This window comes from Larimichthys crocea, chromosome II (assembly GCF_000972845.2).
Source record: "Larimichthys crocea isolate SSNF chromosome II, L_crocea_2.0, whole genome shotgun sequence".
Classification (NCBI taxonomy): Eukaryota; Metazoa; Chordata; class Actinopteri; family Sciaenidae; genus Larimichthys; species Larimichthys crocea.
This window is the reverse complement of record NC_040012.1, coordinates 8,047,245-8,062,476: the sequence shown is the minus strand read 5'-3', so window position 1 is coordinate 8,062,476 and position 15,232 is coordinate 8,047,245. Positions and strand designations below refer to the sequence as shown.

The 15,232-nt window shown below is 41.5% G+C and overlaps 2 protein-coding genes across 2 annotated transcripts in view; both read left to right on the top strand.

Annotated features, from left to right (window-relative positions):
• Positions 1-645: 645 nt before the first annotated feature.
• Positions 646-9,399, top strand: rab12 (RAB12, member RAS oncogene family). Its single transcript, XM_019274526.2, has 6 exons — positions 646-1,041; positions 2,009-2,069; positions 5,162-5,300; positions 6,124-6,213; positions 6,565-6,669; positions 7,095-9,399. Exons 1-6 carry the CDS (start codon positions 813-815, stop codon positions 7,200-7,202), a joined length of 732 nt encoding a protein of 243 aa, XP_019130071.1. The 5' UTR covers positions 646-812; the 3' UTR covers positions 7,203-9,399.
• Positions 9,400-10,359: 960 nt separating this feature from the next.
• The window catches only part of mtcl1 (microtubule crosslinking factor 1), an 82,450-nt gene continuing 77,577 nt past the window's right edge, over positions 10,360-15,232 (top strand). The window contains exon 1 of the mRNA XM_019268904.2: positions 10,360-11,889. Coding sequence (XP_019124449.2) covers positions 11,020-11,889 — 870 coding nt within the window. The 5' untranslated portion in view covers positions 10,360-11,019. The remainder of the gene's footprint in view (positions 11,890-15,232) is intronic.

The window sequence follows — 15,232 nt, the reverse complement described above, 5'->3', positions numbered from 1 at the left end:
ATACTAACAATTATTATTATTATTATTCTTCTTATTATTATTTATTTATTATTTTTCTTAACTCTTATCTGAAAGAAATATAGTGTTAAGTCCAGTGTGTAAAACCTTATTAATTTATGGCGACCCTGAATCCTCCTTGAATTGAATTATTCTTTCATACAAGTGTAGTATTTACATTAGCGACTGTACGGAAAGCCCTCACGCCCCTGCCGTCCTCCACTTTTCCCTTCTCTCGCTCTACGCATTCTGACCCCTCCATAATCCTCCCCCACCCCCCCTCCTCCCACCTATCGTCTTCTGCTTCTTCGTCTTCTGCTTCTTCTTTCGTATTAGTTACCACTCAATTCCTGGCACCCCCCTCTAGTGATTTCACGGTCCATGTGGTCAAAAAAACGTATATATTGGCAGAATAAATCTCCTAAATTGAATATATAAATATAAGTGTGTATTTATTAGCGTATGTACGGAAGCCCTAAGCGACCATGCATTCCTACATTTTAATTTCTTATATAATAATAATTATTATACAATAATAATTATTATTATTTTTATAGATTTATGGCGGCGGAAGCGGAAACGTGTCATAGTGCGGTCATTGACGTCATGACGGCTCCGGACTCTAATGGCTGAACAACAACAACTGACGTCATGACGGCTCCGGACTCTAATGGCTGAACAACAACAACTGTCGGCGAGTGACAAACTTTCACCAAACTTCCACACGGACAGAAGAAAGTTGGAAATCTCCGACCGAGTCTGATCCTGCGACACCTCCCGAGTGTTTCTCCGTGATCACAGATGTGGAGCCGCTGATGGATCCCAGATATGACATCCCGACGCGGAGGGCCGCCGGTGTCGGCGGGGGCTCCGCGAACTCGTCCCCCGCTCTGGGGTCTCAGTCGCGCCGCAGGAAGATGCCTCCACGCCCCGCTGATTTCAAACTTCAGATCATCATCATCGGCTCCCGTGGCGTCGGTAAAACCAGCATCATGGAGAGATTTACCGACGACACTTTCTGTGAAGCTTGCAAGTCGACCGTAGGTGAGGACAGGAGGACTAAACTTTTTATTGACAGCAGTTAGCCGGGCTCTGTCTACTTACTGGAGGAGAGACACACAAACCACCTCAGGCTGGACGTTATTCACGATTTATCTTTTATTTTACGGTGTTACACGTCTAAACATACGACACACTACTGACTGGAGCCAGCTCACTGCAGCTAACTTCGACAATAACACTGTTTTATCTCATAAACTGTGTTAGCCACTGGATTAAATAGCTGTGAAGTAACCAGATAAACACAGGTTTGAGGCTGGGAACAGTGTTTGTTTGTGTTTTTAGGCTGTTTTAAAAGCTCAATACACACTTGGTAACCTTGTTTACCTGGGTAGCATGTGTCTGCAGCAGTCCCATTAATAATTAACTTATTGTTTTGTTTATTTAAATCAGGTTGTAGTCTCATCCCAACCAGTGCCATCTCAATTTAAGTCATTTTTTTATAAAAATATCTTTACATAAACTGACATATTTCTACTTAACTATCTTAACTGATCAGTCTGTTTTTTGATTAAAAACATCTGTACCTTTATAGATGTTGCCATCTTTATTAAAAAAACACTCTTAATATTAAATATAATTGGGTAACAGTCCTGTGACCGAAACAACAACAGTCAGTCATAGTGTCCAATCTTAAAATAGTCACACACACACACACACACACACACACACACACAAGCAGCTGCCATGCCAGAGCTCCCATTTTGTGCCCTGTCATTCCCGTGACACAGCTCGTCATTAATGTTTGTTTGATCAAAGTTTGACTCTAAAGTCGCTGTTAATCTGTCGTAGGAGATCGCTGTGATCGTGGACAGCTGACACAGATCTAAGTGTGTTACTCATTCGGTTAAATAAACGTATAACATGACTGTACAATAACCTGTTAATGCATCTTAAAGACCATAACGCCAAATGCTGTTACAAGTAACTCTCTTTCTGATTTCCTTCGTAGGAGTTGACTTCAAAATCAAGACCGTGGAGCTGAGAGGGAAGAAGATCAGACTACAGATCTGGTGAGTAACTGGACAGAAGTTTCCAGTTCCCTTTCTCCTCTGCATGGTGCATTTCCTCCGTCTGTCCTAACACCCTGCAGGCTGCTCCTAACAGAAACTACAGGTGGCTTACGGGGTGCTGGGTAGGTAATGCATGTGCAAATTAGATTTCCTAAAAAAAAAAACACTGCTGCATGTTTGTCAACCATTAACATGCAATATGTTTTTTTTAAATCATGAAGCCCACATTTAAAAAAAACCTGTGGCTTCATCGGGAATATAACTATGACTTCATGTAGAGCAACACATGATTGTACTTATCCTGTTATTCTTGGTTACCTCATGTATTATTGTTGTTACCTTTTACATTTAGCATCCCCTCCCTAATTTGTACACACATGTGAAAACACACACAATAACTAAAAATGAATCCCGCCTCATCATTTCAAGGTTTGAATCAGATTCTTTTGTCGTTACATTTACATTAAGTTATTTACGCTTTTATCCAAAGTGACTTACAAAAAAGAGAAACAATCAAGCTACAGTGTGACAAGGACATGTTAGTGCATCAGTAAGTACTGTGACAGTTGTAGAGGAGGAGATGGCATGTCCAGTTGTTGGTAGTATTGAAGACGAGGTCCTATCTGAAGAGCTGGAGGTCTTTAGGAGGTTTTTGAAGGTAGAGAGGGACGAGCCTGATCTGATAGGAACCGGTAAGAGCCAGGCGTCGTTCATTGAAGGAGGTAACATATGTCTGTATGAGGACAGTTAGATGGTAAAATGAGATTGCTAACATTGTAGAGATGATTTAAACCCTGGCAGGTTTGTGAATGTGAGGTCAGCAAGAGATCGTGCCTTTGTAGCTGCACTAGAAAACAGCTTCTGGTTGGTCAGGACAGCATGAACCTCTGTGTACGACATCCTGCTGAAAGACAAATGTCAGGACAGTGTCACTGTGGGTATATGTGTGTGTGCTCAAATTTAAATAGTTACTGGAAACTGCACTGTACACTAAAAAGACAACCCTATTTCAAAGTGATGTGCTTTTTCCATCTGCACTAGTCTGACACAACTGCAGAAATGATTGTCATAGTCCAAAATGAGACTAACAGCCATCACAGATTCTTCTAAACGTACTGTACCCTTATCAATCGCTGATACATTAAAGCGTGGTAGTACTTTAGCCACCGGAGACAGACAGTGTTATTGTAAATTGATAATCAAAATACATTTTTGTTTCACTTCATTGTTCTCATTTGAATTATAAAAAGCACAGATGTGGGCAGTGATTCAGAGAGTATTGGGTTCCCCAGTAACAGGGAGGAAGTTCTTTCAGTGGTTTGATTCTGTTAAGCCTCTACATGTCTTGTGACTTTAACTAGGCCTTAATTACATTTTAAAAACATCTAGTGTTTCTGTGTAATGACTGAAAAACTGCCACAAATTACAGCAAGGAAAGTTTTTTGTGTATGACTGCATTGATTTTCCAAAACAGCGTAAAACTCCACTAACACATCTGTCCTGTCACCTAACACCCCATCCACCCATCCCCACCCTCACGTCCTGTCCACCTTTTACCACGTCTCGTTTTATTCCCGTTCACCTGCCCGCCGTCGACCTGCCCGGTTCGCGGTGGCCGTCCTCAGCGTGTCTCGTCTCTCATGTTTATATATACTGCTCACATCAAGCTTCATCATTGCCACGCCCTAACCCTGCCACTGTGCTGCTGTGTCTCTGTCCGCTCTTCTGCTCGTAAGCCTGACTGTGACTCACATGGGGAACGGGGAGAGACTAGCTGGCTGAAGGTACAGTAACACTGCACCGTGAGTGCGGCTCAAACTGCTTATCATGCTGATAAACCAGTGTCAAATGTGTGAGATGAATCATGATCTCAAATGAATCCACTCATGCATTTTAAAAAATGTGTTTGCAGCTTTACTGTTTTACTGAAGAGTTCATTTCCAGAATGCAACATGATGAGTTCAGTTTAGTGGGTGAATAAATCTAATTTAAATTAGTTAATGTTAACACTTGAAGCATTTATAAGCAACATAAAAACACTTAGAACATGTTTTATGTACTAAACTTTAATGTAGCTGTAAGCAGATATAATAACACTTTAAGTGTTTATTAATGTACAGTGTTCAACGACTATAACCTCACCACTGAAGACATATTTTACGTTATAACTGTGTTATTATATCATCATTAGAGGGCTCAACACAAACCTTTTAAAGTGGTTGCCAGGCGGGGAACTCTTCGTCAGCTTTTGGATGCCAAAACTGAAAATATGGTCACCGTATTTAACTTTTAACTGAACAAAAGTCTTTGTCATTTGTGTGTTATCTGATACCCCCACATCCTGTAATATAAAATACCAGCAGTGCAGCTGTTGTCATGTTCTTCCCAGATCCCTGAAAAATGTATCCAACACAAGTGAACGCATCGAAGCGTGTGCTGTGTGGTCTGATTCTGCCGTATTTAAGTATCATTAAAAACATTCTTGTTTTGCTGTCACTGTTTTTTAAATGTTCTAGAGGCCAAGAATTGTTTGCAAATTTCTCAAAGTGTTTCCCAAAAGCAAACCTGGCAACCATTACTGTTGAACTCTGCATCATCTGTTCACAGACCAGCTTCCACTGACGATCCACTGCAGATTACTAAACACTTCTGTTTGCTTTGCTACATTATAATGTGCCATAAACATCCATGAAATGTTTAAATACTGCTTATAAATGCTAAATGTGGAGAGTTAAAGGAAAGAATATCGGGTTATGAGATGTCATCTGTTTCATTTTGGAGACAAACTCTTCAGATCTCAAAGAAACCAGATTTAGCAAAGAGAGATTCAGTTAAAGAGATTTATTTAAATGATAAATTATATATGAATATATTGGTATTGTTAATATATGAATATATATGTTATAGTGTTGATTGATTTAATTGATTTGTTTATAATTCTTTCTCTATTAGTCATAATCGTCTTTTAATGAATGAAAAATGACTTGAATCAAATCTGCCAATCAGCTGTTTGATATTCAGAGAGGTCTCGGTGACCCCCGCACTCACTGCGCAGACTTTTAATTACATTTGATTTCATTAATTTTATCCAGGGACACTGCAGGTCAGGAGAGGTTCAACAGCATCACATCAGCCTACTACAGAAGTGCCAAGGGGATCGTGCTCGTGTACGATATCACAAAGCAGGAGACCTTTGACGACCTGCCCAAGTGGATGAAAATGATAGACAAGGTAAGAAAACATTATTTTCTGTGTTATATGTCAGGCATGTCAGATAATGTTACAGCTCTACCATAAACTACGATACAGATATACTCCTGTGCAGTGAAAAGACAATCCCTAAGCTGTGTTCAGGCACTGTGGGCTGCTGAGGGTGTGTCCGTACGTGCTGAAGGTAATCGCTGTGAAAGCATCAGAGTTTAGTCCATGAATCCACCTGGGTAGTCTCAGTGTCAGAGACATTTCAGACTGTAGAGAGCAGCCAAGACACTAGTAAAAACCTGCGTCTTTGCCACAGCCCCGGATCCTGTCTGAATATAGAGTCTGCCATGCAGGCACTGAGGTTGAAGGTCAGTCACCCCCTGACATGCACCCTTCAGTTCTTCATCTTTAAGTTACATGAACTCGAGTGTCACTTTGTTGGAACACTTTCAGTTACACAGTAGCTCAGAGAGTTTGAAAACTCTGATGATCAACCATTACATAAACAATGTCCCTTAAGGATGACAAAACTCTGACAGATTTAATATTTATATAAAGTCCAACCTTACCATCACACAGAGTAGAGTAGCACAGCCCTTTCTACTGTAGCTTTATAGGTATATTATCTATTTCGTGTATTTCAGGAATTCAATTTCCCCAAAACACGCGAATAAATGTGAAGTCCATTTATAAGAAAATGTCCCTGTCTCATGTTTGCTGTACTATAGAGCCAGTTTTTAACGGTGGCAGCGTGCTGAGCAGATTTAATCGCGGTAATCTGGTTTGACTTTAATGAAATGGGAGGCTGATGATGTCCTGACGTGTCTCCTCTCTGCTTTCTGTTTCGTGTCAGTACGCCTCAGAGGAAGCAGAGCTTCTGCTGGTCGGGAACAAGCTGGACTGTGAGACTGATCGTATCATCTCCAGGCAGCAGGGAGAGCGAGTACGTCCAACAACACACACATAACAAAACCACGTGTACAGTGTCTTTACGTTTGTACAGAACAAAAAAAATCTAAAAGAAGAGGCATGCAGTACAAACAATAGATGTATTCATGTTTATTATTAGCAACATTTTGGTAGTTCAGTCATAGAATAAACAGGGAAATAAAACAGTCTGATAATACTGAAGCCGTCCTCCAGAAACATTATGTGCAGCACAGCAGCAGCTGTTACACCCAGAGGAGGCTTTGACGTGTAGTTTCCAGTTGTTAGAGAGGTTTATTCTGTGTTGTTTAGTTTAATTTCTGCTCCTATGCGGTGATTTTTCTTAATCTCACTGTTTGTGTCGCAGTTTTCCTCTCGAATAAGTGGAATGCGCTTCTGCGAAGCTAGTGCCAAGGATAATTTCAACGTGGACGAGATCTTCCTGAAGCTTGTGGATGACATCCTTAGCAAGGTTGGTGTGTTATCAGTAAAACTTTTACAATAAATATTAGTCATGTGTTTATTTTTAACATTAAAAACACAACATCGACTGACATCTTCAGCCTGGGTTTCTTCGATTTGGTTTTTAAATGAAATATGAACAGAGTGGGACGTTATTTTGTTTGAGTGTTTCATCCCGTGTGTAATTAAAATGAATGGGAAGTGAAAACCTGCATAATTACATCTGAAGTTGACACAATAGTGTTTTAACACCAGTAAATTCAACACTTTTATTCGATATAATCAAAATGCTACAATTCTTGATTCCTCGTTTTGTCTCTTTTGTAAAAATCGAGGTGTGTTCATTCGTTGCACTCAGTAAGTCACTGTGGATGTCGACCTTTTTTCCTTCAGTGCATTAACCCCGTGTGTTCTGACTTGTCCCTGACACGACAGATGCCTCTGGAAGTTCCCAACAAGGAGCTTTCCAACAGCGTCCTGTCTCTGCAGCCGGAACCGGAAGTGCCTCCGGAGTTGCCGCCTCCTCGCATGCGCTGTTGCTGAGAGTTGCCGAGTGGTCCCCCCCCCACCACCACCATCCCCTCAACATCCTACACACAGTCACACACACAGCACAATGCATATACACACACACACACACACACAGCTCGCACATGCAGAGTACCAATCTGACCACCAGGGGGCAGCAAACAGCAGCAGTTTGGAGTTATTGATGGCTGATGTAAGATGCATGGACTCTCCTAACAAGCAGTATTATCTTCCCCTGTTCCTTCTCCTGTTTTGTAACTGTACACTAACACTTAGGCCTGGTGAACCACACATTTCTACCACCCTTCTGTCTACACTTGACCCCCCAGACTACCTCATTCCCCTGGACCGTTTAGGCTAGCTGTGCCCCTGCAGGTGCCTTCGAGGTAGAGAGCCCTCTAGTAGCAGTTGCACATTTTACAAGGAAGGGGGATAACTGAGGGCCTTACAGCTTCTCTTCCTGGTTTCTTTAAAAAAAAAAACACATTGTACACCAAGTTTGACGTCGTCCGAGTTGCCCCTGACGGTCTGGTATCTCTGCATTATCTTAGCTTACAGAAAAGGGATAATAATATCTCACATCTCTTCGGCTTAGTTTAAATTCTGGGTTTAGGTACAGTAAGTAGTTTTCTATTCTTATTAATATTGCCAAGTGAGGAGTTAACTTGAGGTTAAACAAAAAGCACATGATGTACATACGTGTGTTGCTGTAATGACTGGACAAGGTGCAGATTTTTGTAGCCAGCAGTAGGCGGTTGCGCGGTGGTCATCATATCAGTTTGTATTCCTTTGCCTTAAGGTATTAAAAGCGGCTGGAGCGACTCATTTCACATTTGTTCAAATTGTTTTTGCACTACAATCCATTTTACCTAGTTAGGCCGACACGCAGAGGAGGGAAGGACACGACTTGTAGTTTTAGCACTAGTGAAGATCAATGTCGCCTTGGTAGTGGCTGCTCTGAACTCGTTCCCTCGCCCCGGTGAAGCAGGATGTTGACGCAAGGAGAGATGGGTAAAGTAGTCTTTAAGGGATTGGTGTTTTCACAGGGGCATTCTCCGTGTGTTTGCTGGCTTTTTAGAGGAAATGGAGACATGAACTACACACACATGGTTTTAGCCTTTGTTTTGGTTTAGTTACTAACATAGTTTTTGATGTTTTTCCTCTGGATTCAGATACAGCTTAGAGAAGAACGTTTGAGTCTCCCCTTTTTTTTGGGTGGAAAAGTGCAGGAAGTGCAGGTTTGTTTTGTATTTGAATGACTCAGGAAACTTTGATCAGCTCATATCTGCTCACTTTGACAGGCTTTTATTTTAGAGTTTCATAACGAACAAATAAATAAATGAACGTCTTCATAAAAATCCTGCTCGAGGGGAGACATTTGTGTTTTTTAGACGAGTGCGGCAGTTTTTAATTTATGATTCGGCAGTTTGTTACAGATGTGTATAGAGATTTCTCATTACTTGCACAAAAAAAGAAATTAGGCTATGCATGTTAAGCCCTCCTGTGTTCATAGACATTAATAATCATTAATTCTTCCGTCTTTTTTCGTTAAATTAATGCAATATTAGCGATGTAGCACTCTGAGTGTTTCTGTTTTTGTTCTTACACGTTGAAGTCTGAGCGCGAGGAGGAACGAGCCTGCTCAAAGGACCTGATTTTAAAACTGACTCGCATATTCGGTTTAATTTTATTTCTTGTCGAAGGTTTTATGTTAATGTTGAGCTTCTGTGGACTTTATGGCACATTATGTATTCTCACAGATGAATAGTTTGATACCAAAAACAAACAAACACAGTCGCTGACATCCAAGCACACCTCGCAATAAGATTATCAGCCAGCAAACGACGTGTGCGTACAAATTATTTGCGACTTTATCGGTCGTGTTTTGGAATAAATAAACTTGATTTTGTTCTTTTGGAATCAAACCGTTCATTTGTCCTACAGACTTTTTTTGCATTTGACACTAACCCTGTGGTCTTTGTTTCAATAGCCAAGCCTTATAATACTCAGTGTTTTAAATATACATTTTAAAAAAAAATTAGCTTTTCTTTGAAATGTGTATTCTTTAAAGATGGAAGACTGTACTTTGTATTAAACCTGTTCTATGTCTTTGAAAAGTTTTGGCATGTTTAAAAGCAGATTTGTGGTATTTATAACTTGTGGCATTCTTGAACTAATGAAATGCAATTAAAGATATCTATATTTATTACCAGACCATGCTCTTCATTTTACTGTGGGGTCCTTTAGGATCAGGAAATCCAAACTAACTTTTTTTTATTTTTAAACTGAAAAACATAGAAAAAATACAAATAAAAATAGTTACGACAACAACAAATAGTGTATATCATACAACAAAATATTAAAGAAATATGAGAAGTAAAACAATAATAAATTAAATTAAATAAAGAGGCAGCTGTTGTGATGATCTTCAAGCTAATACAACATTCGCATCCTCCAAAAATTCCTGAAAAGGTTTCTTTACTTTAGCAAAAATATTTTTTTCTTTTCCAAACTCTGTTTATTGAATTTTTAAACGTATAACTCACAGTTATAACAAACAACAACAACAACAAAACACTTTCCTATGCTTTTAATCTGTCTTTGGATGATTTTATTTTCATGAGACACCAATCCAATATACTGGACTCCTTTTACTTAGATTTATAATGATTAGGCTTTGTCAAAGTTCATTTTGGAAAAAGACACAAATTAGTTGCTCTAAAGAAATATTTACATCCAATTACTGGTTAGTGACATCTCCAGATATTATAGTGGTTAGTCTATTAAAGAAAAAAAACTTTTACTTCTTCCAAAGATGATTTAGTTTTCTTCATTTTTGAATCTTTTTCAAACAGTTATGAAATTGAAATAATCTTAAAGGGAGAGACAAAAACGTACCACCTGTTTAGATTCCCTACACACACACATCACCTCTTTCTGGTCTAAAATCAGTTTATATATGGAAGAAAAACAAAATAGAGCAGAGAACATGATAATTTATTTAATTTGAATGCAGTCTATTTAACTACAGAGGTTCAAGTCAATGAAATTTGATGAAATGATTTTGACTTTCCACAAGTAGAGGTGAGTGTTGGTCTCTCCTGAATCCATCTTTGTCATGGTGTCCAGTAGCCGTGTGTGTGTGTGTGTGTGTGTGTGTGTGTGTGTGTGTGTGTGTGTGTGTGTGTGTGTGTGTGTGTGTGTGTCATTAGGGCATGCGCACCAAAGCGTGTCAGACCTGGTCCCAGAGAAAACAAGGGGTGTGCTTGGGTGCTCGCGAGGAGACAGCAGCGCATGCGCCCCGCAGAAAATCACGGGCGTCGAGCCTCACACCGCAGCGATTGCAGATCTTACATGCCAGATAGGAGGGAGTGGGAAGGGGGTACAGAGAGAGAGAGAGAGAGAGACACGGGGGCCCCATGAAGACACACGCAGCCCCGGTGTAAGAAGGATGGAGACCCGATCTGCGGAAGAAGAAGAGGGCTGATGCGCGTCCTTTCTTTCCAACTTATCCGAGCCCTGTCTGCAGATGCAACCTGTCTGTCATCCCGGTAATCCCTTTTTTTTTTTTTTTAGTGCAGCGTTTCCTCCAAAAGAGGACTACGATGACAACCTGGTGAATGCAAACGAGATGGAGTAAAAAAAAAAACGCACAACGCAGGATGCGCATCCCCAACCCGACAAGGAAGAAGGTGAAGCAACCTGGCTGTTTTTCTGCTGTCGCATGTCAGAGGTTTTCCTCGGTGTTGTGGATTGATCGTTTCCTTCTTCATCACCATCGCCCTCCTCCTCCTGCTCCTGCTCCTGCTGCTGCTGCCGGTGTCGGTGTATAATGGAGAGCTCCAATGGCTCTGGCAGCGACACCAAACCGCAGAACCACCAGTTGGAGAAGAAGAGACTGAACCGAGCACCTTCCCCGGCCAGACCTTTCCTCAAGGATGTGCACTCCCGCTCCACCAAACCACCTGCCATCGTACCCAAATCACCCAAACTCAACAAGCAGCAGCAGCAGCAGCAGCAGCAGCAGGCTGCCACACTGCCCTCCTTGGCCCATCCGAACCGCAGCTCCAGACGCAACACGACCGGATCAAAAGAGAAACTAGCCTCGGTGAAAAGTAACACCAAGTCATCTGTGGTGAAAAAGCCCACAAAGGTGATCCAACATGCAGCAGCCGAACCCAAAACCGCCAGCACCAAACCGGACAGCACCAGCAGTCCGACCCTCGCCAAAAGCAAGAAGGGGAAACTAGCCTCGGGGTCCCCGGGGCCTCCCAGCCATGGATCTCCAATCCGCGTACCGACCGGAGCGCCTCTCGGCCGGGTCACGCAAACCGACAGCAGCTCGGACCTGTCAGACTGCCCGTCCGAGCCGCTGTCGGATGAGCAGAGGCTGGCACCGGCCGCTAGTAGCGACGCCGAGTCCGGTACCGGCTCCGGCTCCAGTGATCGGGATCAGCTGGGTGCAGATAATCCGCTGCGGGCTGAAGCGACCGGAGCCGCTGCTGATGCTCCGTTGCGCACAACCGAGGCTTCCTCCGCCAAGGGAAGCATGTCTCAGGCTCTGCCCGCTCCGGGGACGCACGGGGAGAAACACAAACCATCATCCAGCGCACAATCCAGACTGCCAGGCACCAAGGATGTAACCGAGGAGGACCTGCAGCGGGAGGTTGAAGATTTAAGATCTGAAAACGACTACCTCAAGGTATGTGCACAAGTCTGAGTGCAGAGAAACGAGTCTGCTGATGAATCCACATTTTAATCATCTGATTCAGAGGACAGTCCACCTGTTTTTTAAGTGTCCTTGAGCAACTTCCACCTGCTCACCAATTCAAATCTGAATGTATAAATTATTATAATCTGATTTCCCTTTAATGCCCAGCTGCTGTCATCCCAATGACTCTCCATCCATCTCCATCATGTCGTCTTTTTTTAACCTTCCTGGGGCTTCCCTGTGGATTTGACCTTTTATTGATGGGAGTTTTATTAATAGTGGCTTCGCCCTCATGTGTCCTCGCTTTTTGTTTTTTTTATATATGTCACTGCTGTCAAGTTATCAAAGTCAATTTTGACAGAAAGACTCAACATTTCGTCCTCCCCCCCTGCCTGCTACATTTGGGACACAGAGAGTCTCCATGTGAACAGATTGTCCTCAGGGGGTGCAAGGTGGTCCTTTAATCAGCGTCCATTGTTGTGTTTTTTTTAACATTTTGCATGAAGCAGCCTGAAAATTTCATGCAGGATCCCCCATCCCCCCTTTTCTTTAAATAGGCTATCCCCCAGAAGTTGGGGAGGGGAGGCAAACAGATAATGCGGCAAACAATCTTGCAGTTTTCCCTTTTTTTGATGGTTTATTTGCATGTTTCTCTGAGTATTATTTCAAACTTGATCATGCATGTCTCTCTCTCTCTTTCTCTGGCTCATTGGAAACACAAGAGAGTTAATCAGCTTTACTGGCTCTGGCTGTAATGGCTTTATCCCACAGGACTTGATAACAGTCAGATGTCCCATGTGTGCTGGGTTCAAACACCCAGTCTGCCAGCTGGGACTCTCTCTCTCTCTCTGTCTTCCACCTCCCCCACCATCCCACCACCATGCCCCAAAATGTCTGGGAGTCCCCACCGATGCTGCTCATGCTCATCATTTATTATGAATGTTTCAGAGTATTTTTGCTTCTTCTGCATGACGAGAAGCAGGAGAGAAGAGATGACAAAGGTCATGAAGGTGATTTCAGTCTGCGTTATCATGTTTACATGCAGGAAAACACCAAGAAACTGATTTTTAGAGCTGCAGTGATTATTCAGCAGCTGTTCTGATAATCAATAAATCAGTCTGAGTCATTGTTAAAGCGAAATTGTGAAACATTTGCCAAGTTTTCTATTTTTAATATCATTTCAAATGAAGTTTTGAATGTCGGTTGGACAAAACAAAACATTTCAGTATGTCATTGTTAAAACTGGGAGCCTGTAAAAGACGTTTTAAACTGCTTTTTTATATGTTTAGTTGATGAAACAACAAACACAGCCCTAAATATTTAAATCTTCGTTTAATCTGCTGAATATTTCTTGAACTTTTCTGAAAATTGTGAAAATGTCCCTCGCAACTTCCCAGAACCCAAGATGACGTTTTCAAAAAGCTTAAAACTCAAAAGACATTAAGTTTCCTCTTATAAAAAAAACAAAGAAAAGCAAATTCAAGTTATTTTATTTGAATTATTGTAGCTTGAATTTTCTCTCAAACTCACCGTTTAATTTCCAATTCTTTTTCAAAAGCCGCGTCTACACCTGCATTAACTATGGTTGAGTTGATAGAGAGAAAACGGAATGTAAATTTTTAAATAAAATTTTGATAAGCGATTCATCGCTTGCATAATTTTACATGCAAAAGAAAAAGCCAAAAAAAAATAAATTGCTGGTTCAAGCTTCTATAAATGTAACGTTTCTTTACATTTTTTTGGATTTCTGTTGATCGCTAAAAACTATTACTAACTATTTGATGACGTCATCTTGAGCACATTTCTCAGACTAAAAGACAAATTAATAATAAATATAATCACTAGTTGTGGACTTTCCCTCTTTCATCCTGCTATGAATGAAATTGGAAAGTTCAGGAGCAAAATAATTAATTTTCTATTTAAGCACAGCAGCTGCTGAGTGAAGTTACCCACAGTTATCACCATTAACGAGGAGAAGAGTGATGACACAAACATCAGTGATGTTGTCTACCTGCTCCCACGATGCTCTTCTGCCTCTGGCTCTGCTTTTAACCTGGCCAATCGATTGGACCGACCCCATGCGAGGTCATTAGCTCTCTCCTCCGGGGGGCCCTCCTCAGATAACAACAATGGGCTCTGTGCTTTTCCAAATGAGGATAGATTTAGTTTTCATTAATTGACACACTCCTCCCTTCAGCATCACTATTGTCTTTTCATCAGGTGCCAGTCAAACTGTCGGGATATCCTCAGGGGAAATCTACCGAGCAAACTGATCTCTCAGGATTGAGGCAAACTTAGACCCCCGAGGTTACCGAACAAACCGCCGTACTACGACGGATAAATCTTTCTCTTTTTTAAACCTCCGTTCAAAGCCCGGGTTGTTTCACGTTGCTAGGAGATGGGTAATATGAATACATCCAATCCCAGAGATAAGATGCTTAGAGCCAGCCAGTGATGTTACATCATCAGCACTAAGAGTACATGAGGCATTACTGGCACTCATGTAATCATATGAAAGTATTACCACAAAGGTATATTATGTTGCATCCTTTGTAATAGCATTTAAAGTTCTTTGGATTTATGTCGTTGAACTGGAGAAATTTAAGCACCTTACGTAGTCCCTGTGCCGAAAATGTGTTTCAGTGTTTGAGCAAACTGTAAACCACGTTACCTTTTCATGAAGCAGAACTTCCTGTTTAAATTTGATTAACATGAGGAATAAAAGTTATGTCAGGGACGTCCTCGTGGTCACATACAACTTATACAGTGTGTACAATGTGCAGTACAGTGTCCTGTGTTTTATTCTGGCTGGGGACCTTTGTTGCGTGTCATTGCCATGTCAAGTCGCTCTCAGTAAACTCAAAAAAATTTGGTCTGTGAGCTGTGCCTCAGTCATTTTGTGATGCTCCTGAGTGGCTGAACATTTTGGGACCTGCTTGTTGTTTATTCATCAGTGGTCAGTTCAGTCAGTGGAAAGAAAGTGCACAGGAGTCCAAGATGTCTTATGCTGGGAGGTTTATTGAAGTTAGATCAAGGAGAATGGAGGATTTATCAATACACCGCCGCCTCGGTTCTGAAGAAGCTGTCCTGTCTGGCTCCTCTATGTGCCCTCGAGATAGTGATACAGACTCCTCCATGTCCATAAGAGTCCACAAACAAGAAAATATTAGTTTACCCTTAGTGGTCTGATATTGTCAGGCTCCCACGTTATGTACCTATATGTTGTGTCCATGGAGTGAGACAGTCCTGTCCTCTGACCTTGGCTACCATAGTAATGATCTGAATAACAAAAACATAGAGATGCTCTGTATCTCAACGAGAGAAATTAATGTCT

Coding starts and splice junctions, on each gene's coding strand:
- rab12 (XM_019274526.2), top strand. CDS start 813: ATGGATCCCAGATATGACATCCCGACGCGGAGGGCCGCCGGTGTCGGC. Junction 1,042..2,008: donor AGCTTGCAAGTCGACCGTAG/GTGAGGACAGGA, acceptor TTTCCTTCGTAG/GAGTTGACTTCAAAATCAAG. Junction 5,301..6,123: donor GGATGAAAATGATAGACAAG/GTAAGAAAACAT, acceptor GTTTCGTGTCAG/TACGCCTCAGAGGAAGCAGA.